The 13,631-nt window shown below is 40.5% G+C and overlaps 2 gene segments (V, D, J or C); both read right to left on the bottom strand.

Moving 5' to 3' along the window:
- Positions 1 to 2,195: 2,195 nt before the first annotated feature.
- On the bottom strand, positions 2,196 to 2,735 carry LOC131999400 (T cell receptor alpha variable 9-2-like). The segment is given in 2 exon segments: positions 2,196 to 2,530; positions 2,654 to 2,735. Coding segments are annotated over 2 exon segments (381 nt in total).
- Positions 2,736 to 10,231: 7,496 nt separating this feature from the next.
- Positions 10,232 to 10,783, bottom strand: LOC131999399 (T cell receptor alpha variable 13-1-like). The segment is given in 2 exon segments: positions 10,232 to 10,584; positions 10,732 to 10,783. Coding segments are annotated over 2 exon segments (405 nt in total).
- Positions 10,784 to 13,631: the final 2,848 nt, after the last annotated feature.

The following is a 13,631-nucleotide window of genomic DNA, read 5'->3' as shown; positions in this document are numbered from 1 at the left end:
GCTTGTGATCTCTGTCAGATAAATAAAGAAAAAAATCTTAAAAAAAAAAGAAAGAAAGAAAAGGAAAGTTGAACTGGTGAGCAAAATTAAAAAAGCTTAATAATACACAAGATGTGTGGAAAGTTTTTATGTACTCTTCTCAATTCCTCAAAGACCAACTTGCAGTCTTGTGCTGAGATTAGAAGTGATCATTGCTTCTTATAAAGGGCTGTGTAGTGCATGGTTGTTCTGTGACTTAAAATTTTCTCACGTGGCTCACCTAGTTTATTCCCTTCACCCCAATACCTTCAACACACACACACACACACACACACACACTCACATATGTACACACCCACCCATGTAGGCGGCACCATCTTCCTCAATTATCCAAAAATGCGTGGTACTTCTTTTCCCTGACCCTTTCCAGGAGGCAGAGCAAACACTGAGGTGCTTCCACAGGAGGCCTGGGTTTCTCCTTATCTAGTCTATCATGCAAGTTTGCTTTTCTCCATAAACAGCTCGTTTTCTAAAGCTGGTTGACTTTGCTGCCTGCTGATAGCTTCTGTCCTGTTTCTCTCTGTGTTTGCAGCTTTCTGCCCTTTAAGATGTCTTTACTATCTTTTTAATAGAGCTTTAGAAAAATCAAGAGGTAAACATGCATTATTAGTCTACCATGGTTTTTTAAAAAAGATTTTATTTCTAAGTAGTCTCAACACTCAACATGGGTCTCGAACTTACAACCACAAGATCCAGAATTGCAGCTCTGCCTTCTGAACCAGCCAGCACCCCTAGTCTGCCATTATATCCCAGTGTCAGAGAAAAATTCTTATTATATATTCTTTTCAATTGTTTGAAGTACATTTTGACATGCATTTATATTTATAGAAGTTTTTAAAAAGTTTATATTTTAAACCATTTAAACAAAAAATTAATTTAAACCAAGAATATATACTAATATATATATAAATATATTAATATTTTGATCATAGCTCATTCATAAAATCTACTGAAGTGGATAATAATTAAAGATTACAGGGCACCTGGGGGGCTCAGATGGTTAAGCGACTCACTTTCGCTTTCGGCTCAGGTCATGATCTTAGGATTATGAAATCAAGCCCCGTGTTAGGTTCCCTGTTCAGTGAGGAGTCTGCTTGAGATTTTCATTCCTTCTCCCACACCCCCTCCACCCAAGCCTCTGGCTATCTTTCACTCTTGCTCTAAAATAAATAAATAAATTCTTAAAAATATTTCAAAAATTTTTTTAATAAAATAAATAATATTTTAAAAATAAAGAATATTGCAACATTTTTGGCAAAGTATTGTACTGCAATACATACACTGTTTTTCTATTATTCATTACATAACTTCACTGACTCCTAAACATTTACCCAATCCCATGATTATGGCCCTCTGGGAGAGGGTGCAAAACAGGAGTTAGAGAAATCTAAAGGATTTCCCTCCCATTGTCACCTACCCATCTATACTGCTAGGAAACTTCAGTGCAAGAGCATTTTCTCTCACACTTCTCACATCGGTACTAAGAAGGATCTCACTTGAGTTCTTACTGTCAGAAAGTCAACTAATCTATTTAACTGGCCAGGACAAGAGCCACTTCCTCCATTCTGTTTCTGTACCCACCGCTTCATTTTGAATATCAGCCTGAGTCTGTCACCTGATTTACTAGAGGAGAAAGCAGGGCAGAGGTCTCTGCCTTCTATTTTCCTTGCTCAGGTTCACGTGTTCCTCCTCTTTTCCTCTCTTCCCTTCCTTCTCTAATAAATCCTGGTTTGGGGCTGAAGCTCTCCCATCACCTCTCCTGCCATATTCTGTCAGGAAGACATTAGGCATCACCACCTTCTCAGGCATACCATGTCTCTCTAAAAGAGTCATAGACACAACAACACACACCAGGGTGCCCTGAACAACTTGTGGGGCTGAATTCTCACTTGCAAGGATGAGCAAAAGACCACTTCATTGTTATGTGGTTTTACCTTGAAATTACTTATGCTCTGGCTGAGGAACTCTTGGCATCAAGCTGTTCTCAATGTCACTAAGGAACAGCTGGGGTTGGGGAATGTTACTTCTGGTTCCTGTGCTCTAGTTGTTTGTATGATTTTTGTTCCAACCACACACTGAGGGACAAACAACCACAGACTCTGCTGAAACCAGAATGGACCAGTCAGAGATGCTCAGCATCCAGGACCCTGTTCTGCTCAGAGTTTGCGCTCAGCTCCCCCTACAGTCCCCGTCACTGTGTCATTCATGGCACAGTAGTACACAGCTGAATCTGAGGCTTGCACTGAGCCTTTCTCCAAATGGAAGGATTTGGATTTGCTGTTGAAGGTGGCTTCAAAACCTTTGTTGTGTTTCGTCTCTTTGTCCTTCAAGGCTTTCAGGAGGAGCTCTAGACCTTCTCCTGGATATTGGACATACCAAAAAACAGTGGGGGACCATGTTGTTGAAAAAGTACAGTTTATAGTCAGGGAAGCTCCTTCTGAGAGGGTCATTTGACCCTCAGTCTGAGTCACTGAGTCTCCATGTGTTTGTCCTGAGGAAAAAGAAAAGATATCTGTGTCACCTTGGGCATAAAGTTCTTGGATAAAATTATGGTTAAAGGTTTTGCTGACACAATGGCAGAAAGAATCCAAATTTTAAGAGGCATTGTACTTACCAAGCATTAGGACTACCACAGTCACGAAGCCTGGAGAACACTTCATCTCTGGAACGTCACCTAAAAAATGTTCCTCATTCTTACCATGAAGAAAGGTTGGAGTGACAGAGAAATGATCGGTGGAAGCCCACATTTCACAAAGGAAATGCGACTGTGGTAGGAAACTGCACCCTCTCGTGGACAGAGACTGAAATGCGTGCATGTTGGCCAGAATCCTCCCCAAGTCAGCCATCTGTTTAACCCTGACTTCATGAGGCACATGCCGGGCTTCAGGTGGCCCTTGGAAGTCTGAACAACAGCAATCCTGACTTCTCAGGTCTATTTTCTTCTTAAGACACTACCTGATATGGAAGTTCTTTAACACAGCACCCCAGGGAATTTCTGTAGCTGGAGGATAGCTATCTTCTAAAGCATTTTACTTCATATTCCCATGTGTCCATGTGGGCGGGCCTATAACCCACTGACTGCCAGAAAAGGAGTTGGAGTTGAATATGGAAAAGATAATAGGAAACCAGGTCCTTTGCTGAGTGATTCTGTGTTTTTGGCACTGTACCACAATATTTAGAACTGTGACTGTAATTTTTAAAGCACTCCCTGAATATTTGTTTGTTTTTTTTTTTTTTAAGATTTTATTTATTTATTTGACAGAGAGAAATCACAAGTAGACGGAGAGGCAGGCAGAGAGAGAGAGAGAGGGAAGCAGGCTCCCTGCCGAGCAGAGAGCCCGATGCGGGACTCAATCCCAGGACCCTGAGATCATGACCTGAGCCGAAGGCAGCGGCTTAACCACTGAGCCACCCAGGCGCCCTGAATATTTGTTAAATTAAACAAAAATGAACAAATGGCCTTTACTTGAAACACCATATTACTTGGTCATAAAAGTTAACAATTGTAAGGAATACTATCTTTTTAATGAAAGTTTTCCAGAGTAAAAGTCATACTATTTTATAGTCAATAATTTTAATAGTTGAATATTCTGGAAAATCAGAATCATTCAATAATGAAATATATGAATTCTAGATAGAAGAAACATCATAAGTGAAGTTGAATCCCACAAGATGATCTCAGATTCTTTTTAAAAAATATAGTTTTGTATTTATTGAGGGAGAGAGAGAGGAAAGAAAGAGGGGAGGGGCCAAGACAGAGGGAGAGGGAAAGCAGACTCCATGCCAAGATTTCAGTCCGATGCAGGACTCAATCTCAAGACCCTGAGATCATACTTGAGCCAAAAACCAAGAGTTGGGGGGCACCTGGGTGCCTTCGTTGATCCCGCAATCCACATCCGGTATATACTCAAAAATTGAAATATTTGGCTATATACCCAGAATATTGAGATGTTTATGAATTCCTGTTTCTACCAAAAGGTAGAAGTAACCCAAAAGTATATCAACAGATAGGAATAGATAAACAAAATGTGGTATGACATATACTGGAATATTATTCAGCCTTAAAAGGAAAGAAATTCTGTCATGTGATTCAACAAGGAAGAACCCTGCAGTCATTACGTTAAATGAAATGTCACAAAATCACCAATACTGCATAATTCCACCTCTGTGAGTTATCTAAAGCAATCAAACTCATGGCAAGAGAAAGCAGAATGGCAGTTTCCAGGGACTGGAAGGATGGAGTAATGGAGAGTTATTGTTTAATGAGCACAAATATCCAGTTTTTAAAGATGGAAAGAATCCCAGAAATCAATGGTGGTGCTGGTTGAACAACAATGTCAATGTATTTAATACTACTGATTTGTACACTTGAAAATTGTTAAAATGGTAAATAGTAGGTTAAAATGGTAAAAGTTTGTGATTAAAAAAGTTTGAAGAGTTTCTTGATAAGATTTCTATTTTACTCGTATGACTTCTAAATAAATATAAGAGGGTGTTACAATGCAAGACCAATGATCAACCATCCATTACTGTCCAAATTTTAAGGCACTGCAGGAACGGGGTTAGAGGTGGAAGGAGGGAAATGGAGAGAATGAGGATTTGGGAGTTTGAAACACTGTTCAAACCCCAGGGTTTGGAAGTGTGCAAACTGAGCCACATGTTGGCAAAAAGTGCTTTTGAAGAAGTGTTGAAGACAAGGGCAGGGACAGACAAAGGGAAAAATTCATACTCTGCTCCTTCTCAGTGTCCCCCTCAGAGTCCCTAATTATGATCATTTGTGGATAAGACTGGTGAGAAGCAGGTAAACCTCCAGTGTGCAAACTGAGCACACCTATGCTAGAGGTGTTAATAAGACGGAACGAACAGAGAAGAGGCCCTTTAGTCTCCTTAGGAGGATAGCATATTGCTGGTTCTAAGAACCCTGATGAATAGGAATGTCATCACTCCACAGCTGGGCTACTTCTACCACCATAGATTATCACTTAGATCACTAGGGTCATATGTGCTTTTCAGAATGTTAGCCCCCTTCTCTAGCACTAACTTCGCTGGTTGGGCTCGAGCTACCTTCTGGGCAATACTGGATCCTGAAGGAAAAAAACATGGAATTAGGGGTGTCAGAATAAGTGATGTGGCACAAAGAAATTGTAGTTTACATGTTATTATCCCTCCTTCCCACAACACCCACAAGACACTGCCCATCATCCCGTTTTAGGACATAGAGGAGGAACATTCCAACAAGGGTCCTCCCCCCTAGCCGCATGGAAACCACAAACACCTTGAGAAGGCTGGGGAGCAACATGTTTGAGTTCTCCTCCTCCTCCTTCCGCTCCCGCTCCTCCCCCTCCCCCTCCTCCCACCCCCTCTCCTCCTCCTCTTCTAGCTTCTCCTCCCCCTTCTCCCCCTCCTCTTTTCCCTCCCCCTCCTCCCCCCCTCCTCCTCCCCCTTTCCCTCCTCTTTCCCCTCCTCTTCCTCCTCCTTCTCCTTCTTCTTCTGTATCAGAGTTTGGCATTGTGAGGGGAGCCTGACAGGGTGAGGGAAGGACTGCTGTGTATGTGCTGCTGTGGCCCCAAAACAGGAAACAGGGTATCTTGGTGTACCAAGTTGTGTGGGTCATGTCATAGTTCTTAATGTGCCAGGGAAAGTCTCACTACCCAACATCCTTTTTGCATTATACAACCCTTAACTTGGAAACAATTACATCTGAAAATCAGATTTTATATTGAAATGAAGATTGATGGTTTAACCTACTATGATATGTACATTCATTGCATCTGTGATGAAAGTAGTTGGGTGGCACCTACATGAAAATACTTCATGTAATGGATTATGAAAACAACATAGGATTAGGAATGATGTATCCTCACACTATGTATACTGCTCTTTTATCTAAGGTAGAAATAGATCACATGACAAGAAGGCAGTGTTTAGGCATTCACTGCAGCTCTTTCAGTGTATCTATTGTTATGCCAGTGTTCCTCCTCACTACCCATGTCTCTACAGATAACTATGTACAGACCCCAAAGCAGAAAAATCTAATCATTCTTTGTTGAAGAGTTCAGGTTGCAGCCCTCAGACAATAGATCCTGTCACCGAGGTCTTCTCCTCACTGTTTAGTTTCCACGGCTCAGCTGTGTTCAGAAAGGCCAGAATAGACACCAGAGTTTGGTAACTATGTTATCAATCCTTTAACTTTACATTTTGCCCTTACCTCAGTTGAACCACAGTAAGCTCCCATGCTTTGTGTGCTCAGTTCTGAAGCGAATATGCACTAGGTGACCCCATATACCTCCATAGGACTCTTGATGATATAATAAGTGATTGTAATAAAACTTTCCCTGTGTATGTATTAAAAGTAAGGCTGTGCCCCAAGGATATTCCTCCACATCATGGCGAACAGCAAAGAACCATTGCCTATCATTGTCTGTCTCTTGATAAAGTAGCCAAAGCTTAACATCTTTGCCTCAAAATCATTGTAGCCTCAGGCAAATTGGTTGAAGCATCTTCAGAACTTGCATTGCATATGTCTGCATGAAATATGATGGAACCACATACAGTACAAACTGGCCTCCTCTCTAAGGGATAGACTATAACTATCTAAAAACACCCAACATTTTTCTACCAGCTGGGTGAATAAGTGTGAAATATTCATTACTTCTCCCATTATTCAACTCTAATAGATTTCTCAGTGTAGAGAATCTCGTGATTTTGCTTCTGTCATTCAAGAAGTGTCCATGTCCAGGACAGACGTTTTAAACACTCTCAGACCAACTTCTGAGTTAATAGATCTTTAATAATCTTATCTTAAATATTGAAATAGACAATACCAGACTGATCATGCAATTACTACTCTGGACTTCCTTTTAAAATCCAATCACTTACCAGAAGTAAAATTAATTCAAGTGGTTAAATTGGTGAATATCTCTTGGCCATGCCAATTGACAAAAAATGATGTAGTCAGTCAATACGTTTTTAATGTAGTTCACAGCTACTAGTGTCTGGTACACGTTACCCTTATACCAGGTGGCCCTGCATCCTACCCTCACAATGTCCTATGCTGTCTTACCATAAATTTCTCACTGTAGCCCACATAACTCAGATGTCCCAACCCATACTTATTCCAGCATCACAAACTAAAATAGATAAGAAAGCCCTCGGTCCTTTCCTTTTATTCAGACACAGATTTCTCTCCTGGCCTTTCATTTATTCACCTTTACAAGATCTTAACCTTTGGTGCTCTGAACAAAATCCCAGAAAAAGTTGCCATTGAGATCAGTGCAATGATCTTATTAGGTGCTACTTATTATCTGTTCAGCAAATAAAGTATAAGAAATGGATCCTTGGTTACATGTTTACTAACTAGTATGACATCATGCACCCTTCACTGACAAAAACTGAAAAATTTATTCATATTAGAGATCTTAAACTCTTAGTTTAAGAGGTTGTCTAGAGTTTAGAGTTTAGAGGTTGTCTAGAGAATCAGCAGAAGCCAGAGATGAGTGTATATGGAAGATCCAGCCTGTGAATCCCCCACGGAGGGAAGTAAGAACACGCGAGTGACATCTGTCTCCCCAGCCTCTGGAGGATGCTGCCAAAGAGAACCATCGTCTAGACCCATCCAGAATACTGAGGTGCACTGCTCACTGGGGAGTGGGGTGCTCCCAGCAGAACAGCACCCAGGGCTCTTGAGGGGTAGTACCCAGCATGTACCCTACAAACCATGGCACAGCCTTCATTAGGAATCTGCCCATGGCCCACTGGAGATGGCCTGCCTGCAGACCCCCACAAATGGTCCATGAGCACGCACAACACTCAGTCCCTTACCCACACATCATCCCATCCTGTGGCCTTCCACCAGTGCACACAGGGGGCAACAGCAGTGAGCTTTTGTAAGCAGCTACTGTGCATGCACAGAGAGTAGGCCCACTCTCCCGGATTGGGAGAAATCACACAAATTCAGTCAGCACCCTCCTAGAGAAAGGAAACAAAAGGGAGACTCTTGGCACCCAATCTGGCTTCACAGGATCAAGAGAAGGCCTAAAAGTTTGTACTACCTTGTCCCAGGACGTAAGAAACAAATACACCAAACATGATGAAGGTTTAAACCTGAATGTGTCTGGGTCTGAGACTCAGTGCACACTCAGGCTAAAACACTTGTTTTCTTCCACTGCATCAATTCTCACCTCAGTCTATCAAGCATTCAAACCTGTAGGAACTGCACCCTCTGTCTTGCTTCTAATTGATTTAAGAGGAAATAAATGAATAATATAGAAGCATGCTTCCTTCTGACTCCATTATCAGGCTTGGAGGAAAGGCACCCATCAGAAGTCATCTTCCTTCTACTGCACAGGAGCTGGCGGTATAAGGGGGAAGGAATCAAGCCCATTGACGTGCTGGGCACAGTTTTGACCTCCTTTGGTCAGATGTGATAAGCTGAATTTAATCTGGGGACTTCCCCAGTAAGAGAAAGCCAGTTACTAAATACCTAGCAACCATAACTCAGCTAAAAGGAACCACTGTCACCTTACCAATTACCAATTATATACATCGTTAGTTAGGAAGACTTGGAGGGACCTTGAAAGGACCCTGCCCTTGAGCAGGGGTGGGGGTAGGAATGAGAGAATTAAATATTTACTCAGTTTGTTTTATTCCATTGATTTCTTTGCAACACTAGAGAAATGATTTTTTTTAAAATATATGTAACGGTTAGTAATGTTTAATTCAGTCAAACATGAACATGTGGAGGGAGGTTGGTAGCACGTCACCTCTACATTAGCCATTAGTCCAAATGCCTTTGTGCAATCTACTAATAGTAAGGCAGTTGACACATGCATACAAAAATTTTCCCATATATCTCAGAAATAAAGGCTCTCATTATGATAACAAAAACTTACAAGTTCAAGAATAAATTGAATAATCTTCTAACAGCAGAACATCATTAAGAGAGATATAAAAATGGAAAGAAACACTATATACTCAATCAAATAATCACATACACTTTAAAGACTTTTATTTTTTGCAAATTAATTTATAAATATAATTCAAACAGAAAGCTTAGCTTAAAATTATGAGTCAGTAACAGAATTGTCCTTTCCTTCTTTTGTTATAATCTATTGATAATCAATTATGTGGAAAAATTTTCCTAGGTACTGAAAATATAGAAATGAATGAAATACAAAATTCTGTGTCCTAAATTGTATGAGAGAATTATTGTGAACAGATACATACAGAATTGTGTAAATGAGAACAGATTTCTGAGCTTTATCTGAAGCTCACATTGTCAGATCACTATCTAATTCCCCTTATACACTCAAATAGTACTTACCAGCTGTGTGCTTGGAAAAACTGGGGCACAATTTTTGAACAAGACATTAATCAAAGCACATAGAAATGGTGGGCAGGGGTGCCTGGGTGGCTCAGTAAACCAGGCAACTGACTTCAGGTCGTGTCATGATCTCAGGTTCCCAGGATCCTGCTCCAAGCTGAGAGAGGAATCTGCTTCTCCCTTTCCCTGTGCCCCTACTTCGACTCATACTTGCACTCTATTTTTTTCTCTCTCTCAAATAAACACATAAAATCTTTGTAAGAAAAAGAAATGGCTGTCAAATATTGCCCCAAATACAGAGGAACAAAATTGATTTGAAGGTGTAATTAATTAAAATATACCACAGAGCTATATTAAAGCACATGTTAAATGAAAACTTAAAAAAGTAGTTTTTAAAAAAGCAGATGTTTGAGGGAAAGACTTGATGAAGTGTGGAATAATCAAATCAAACTACATAAAGTGAAAAAAATCATGATCCTAATTATAATAAGAATTATATTAGCAATATTATGTGATTACAAAATTATCACTTTCATATTTGCACTTTCTGTATTTCTCTATTTGACATGTAATGTTTTAGAATTGAAAAATTATAAATTTTGCTTTGAAACGCAGTATTAAGTAGCCATCCATAATAAGGACTGTACTACTGGTTATTTGTAGGAGAGGAGTCTGAATAGCAAATATGAAGTCATCCTGAAAACTTGAATTTCAAAATAAAACATTATTAAATCACTTCAAGAATCCAAAAACAAGAATCATCCAACAAAATGTTTTCACCCTGTTTGGGTCATCTCCATCTTAATAGTCTAACATGTTAGCTTCCACCACAGACAAACAACAGCACAAAACCTATCCTTGAAGGTCTGTCTAAGAGGACAGGGGCTGCCCCTGGTTTGAGTGTATGCAGCATGTGCGTGGGAAGCAATGTGTGCTTGCTGCACAGAAGTACACAGCTGAGTCTTCAGGATGGGTGTCTCTGATGCACAGGGAGAAACGTTTGGCCATCTCATTCAGTGAGAGAGTGAGTCTTTGGTCTTCTTTTGTGGCCACAGTTGAATGAACGTATGTAAGGAGCAGGGGACCTTTTCCAGGTTCTTGCTTATACCAGGGGAAGTAGTCTGAGGTACTGTCTGAATAACTGCAGTTGATAACAGAGCTGCTTCCCTCCTGGACACTCAGGGTAGGAGGATGCTGCTCCACATTCTCTCCCTGGCTGAACCCTGTGCAGAAAGAAAAGGTCAGAGAAAGGAGAAGAGATTCCAGGTTATTGTGCTTCAGAATGCTCTTTTTCAACACTAAGTGGAGGAAACCCGAGTAAAGCCAGTCTTGACTTCTGAAGAATATCCACTAATATACTCTGAACTCACAGTTCAGCTGCAGCCACGAGAACAAGATAAAAGCTCCCATGGATGTCTTCATGGTTCCTCCCAGTTAGGTTCAGAATTGCAGCCTCCAGTCAGCTCAGCACCTTCTCTTATCAGGCTGTCCCTTCTTTCCTCTAACAGAGTAACTTCCCACATTGTTACCAACCAATAAGAAAAAGGATCTGCTTCTGCCATAGTCTAATCCATCAGATGCACTAAAATGAACCCTCCATGTATTCTGCATCAGCACAGGTCAACTGCCATCTTGTGGTCACATCTCTATGAATTTGCTGGGGAAATGTTCTCTTAGCCTGTGCCTCTGATGGACTCACATGCATTAAGGCAGCAATCGTTCAAGGAAATTATATCTTAGATCAGGGATGAACTGTACAGTAAGAACATGGAGATCAAGGTTTACATGCCTGCACACTGCTGAGTCACTGTTAGTAATTTGGAAAGAGGTAGATGCTATTGCTATTTATTCAGTGATGGGCCTGGTGTCCATGTTTGAACTCAGGAAAGAATCAAGATTCAGTCTCTTAAACAAAGAAAATGGAAACCCTTCCCTTTCTGCCAAACCTATTGTCCTCATTTGTCTGTTACAGAGAAAAACCATTTGTAAAAGGAACATAGAAGCCAAAGATTAGAGTAAGAGAGAGAAGGTCATTTGATATTTCAAATGCCTCTTTTTTCAGACTATTCCTTCTCTGGCCTTGCTCCAGACCTTGCGATTCCCAGAGAGTTGACTGTACCAACAGTCAAAAATGTTTATGTCAAAGAGGAAGTGAGGAAACCCACTTTCTTTCTCGCCTCACTCATTCAATACCTAATTGTTTCTTACTGTTATCTTGGTTACAGTCTCTGATGTGTAAATGAAGTTGGACTCAAGAATTTCTAAGAGCACTTCCAGCATTAAATTTCTTTAGTACTATATAACAAAACAAATATTTGTTGATGACTGGTGTTGTGCACTGTGGACAAGTGTCAGAGTGGGTGAAATTGCCTGCATCATGGAACTCCAAGACTATTTTCACAGCCACAGGTGACCGAGTATGTCTGAGGTTGATCTTAGCCAATGGCAGAGGCATCTTCAGAAGCAGAGATACGATCCTCAGAATGAAATCCTATCAGGATTTTCATTTCTTCTAGAAGATCAATAATGTATCAAGGAGAGTTAAATCCATATGAAAATGTAATAAAATGGGATTTATTCACTGAGTGAAAGTTCTTCACAGGCAGTGAGATCAGGGGGATTCATGGCTGAGGCATGTGAAGGCAGGATATTCTTCTGGAGATGTATCTCATATATATATGATATATATATATGATACACACACACACACACACACACACATATATATATATATATATATATATATATATATAAAACATATGATTTATATATCCTACATAAGAAAGAAAGAATGTTGGCAGTTGAGGCAACCTAGAGGGGGTAAATGAGCTTACTAATACAGAAAGAGAGAAGTACGTTTTTTTTTAATTTTTCATTTTTTATAAACATATATTTTTGTCCCCAGGGGTACAGGTCTGTGAATCGCCAGGTTTACACACTTCACAGCACTCACCAAAGCACATACTCTCCCCCATGTCCATAATCCCCCTCCCCCCCCCCCCCCCCCCCCCCCCCAGCAACCCTCAGTTTGTTTTGTGAGATTAAGAGTCACTTATGGTTTGGCTCCCTCCCAATCCCATCTTGTTTCATTGATTCTTCTCCTACCCACTTAAGCCACCATGTTGCATCACCACTTCCTCATATCAGGGAGATCATATGATAGTTGTCTTTCTCTGCTTGACTTATTTCGCCAAGCATGATACGCTCTAGTTCCATCCATGTTGTCGCAAATGGCAAGATTTCATTTCTTTTGATGGCTGCATGGTATTCCATTGTGTATATATACCACATCTTCTTTACCCATTCATCTGTTGATGGACATCTAGGTTCTTTCCATAGTTTGGCTATTGTGGACATTGCTGCTATAAACATTCAGGTGCACGTGCACCTTCGGATTACTACGTTTCTATCTATAGGGTAAATACCTAGTAGTGCAATTACTGGGTCATAGGGTAGTTCTATTTTCAACATTTTGAGGAACCTCCATGCTGTTTTCCAGAGTGGTTGCACCAGCTTGCATTCCCACCAACAGTGTAGGAGGGTTCCCCTTTCTCGGCATCCTCGCCAGCATCTGCCATTTCCTAACTTGTTGATTTTAGCCATTCTGAATGGTGTGAGGTGATATCTCATTGTGGTTTTGATTTGTATTTCCCTGATGCCGAATGATATGGAGCACTTTTTCATGTGTCTGTTGGCCATGAAAGTCTTCTTTGCAGAAATGTCTGTTCACGTCCTCTGACCATTTCTTGATTGGATTATTTGTTCTTTGGGTGTTGAGTTTGCTAAGTTCTTTATAGATTTTGGACACTAGTCCTTTATCTGATATGTCGTTTGCAAATATCTTCTCCCATTCTGCCAGTTGTCTTTTGATTTTGTTAACTGTTTCCTTTGCTGTGCAAAAGCTTTTGATCTTGATGAAATCCCAATAGTTCATTTTTGCCCTTGCTTCCCTTGCCTTTGGTGATGTTCCTAGGAGGATGTTGCTGCCGCTGAGGTCGAAGAGGTTGCTTGCTGCCTGTGTTCTCCTCAAGGATTTTTTGAGAAAATTTCTCACATTGAAGTCCTTCAAAAAATTTCTCACATTGAGGTCCTTCATCCATTTTGAGTCTATTTTTGTGTGTGGTGTAAGGAAATGGTCCAATTTCATTTTTCTGCATGTGGCTGTCCAATTTTCCCAACACCATTTATTGAAGAGGCTGTCTTTTTTCCATTGGACATTCGTTCCTGCTTTGTCAAAGATTAGTTGACCATAGAGTTGAGGGTCTATTTC

This window comes from Mustela nigripes, chromosome 13, assembly GCF_022355385.1.
Source record: "Mustela nigripes isolate SB6536 chromosome 13, MUSNIG.SB6536, whole genome shotgun sequence".
NCBI lineage: Eukaryota > Metazoa > Chordata > Mammalia > Carnivora > Mustelidae > Mustela > Mustela nigripes.
Note: the sequence above shows the minus strand (reverse complement) of the source record. Positions and strands in the feature narration are given on the sequence as shown.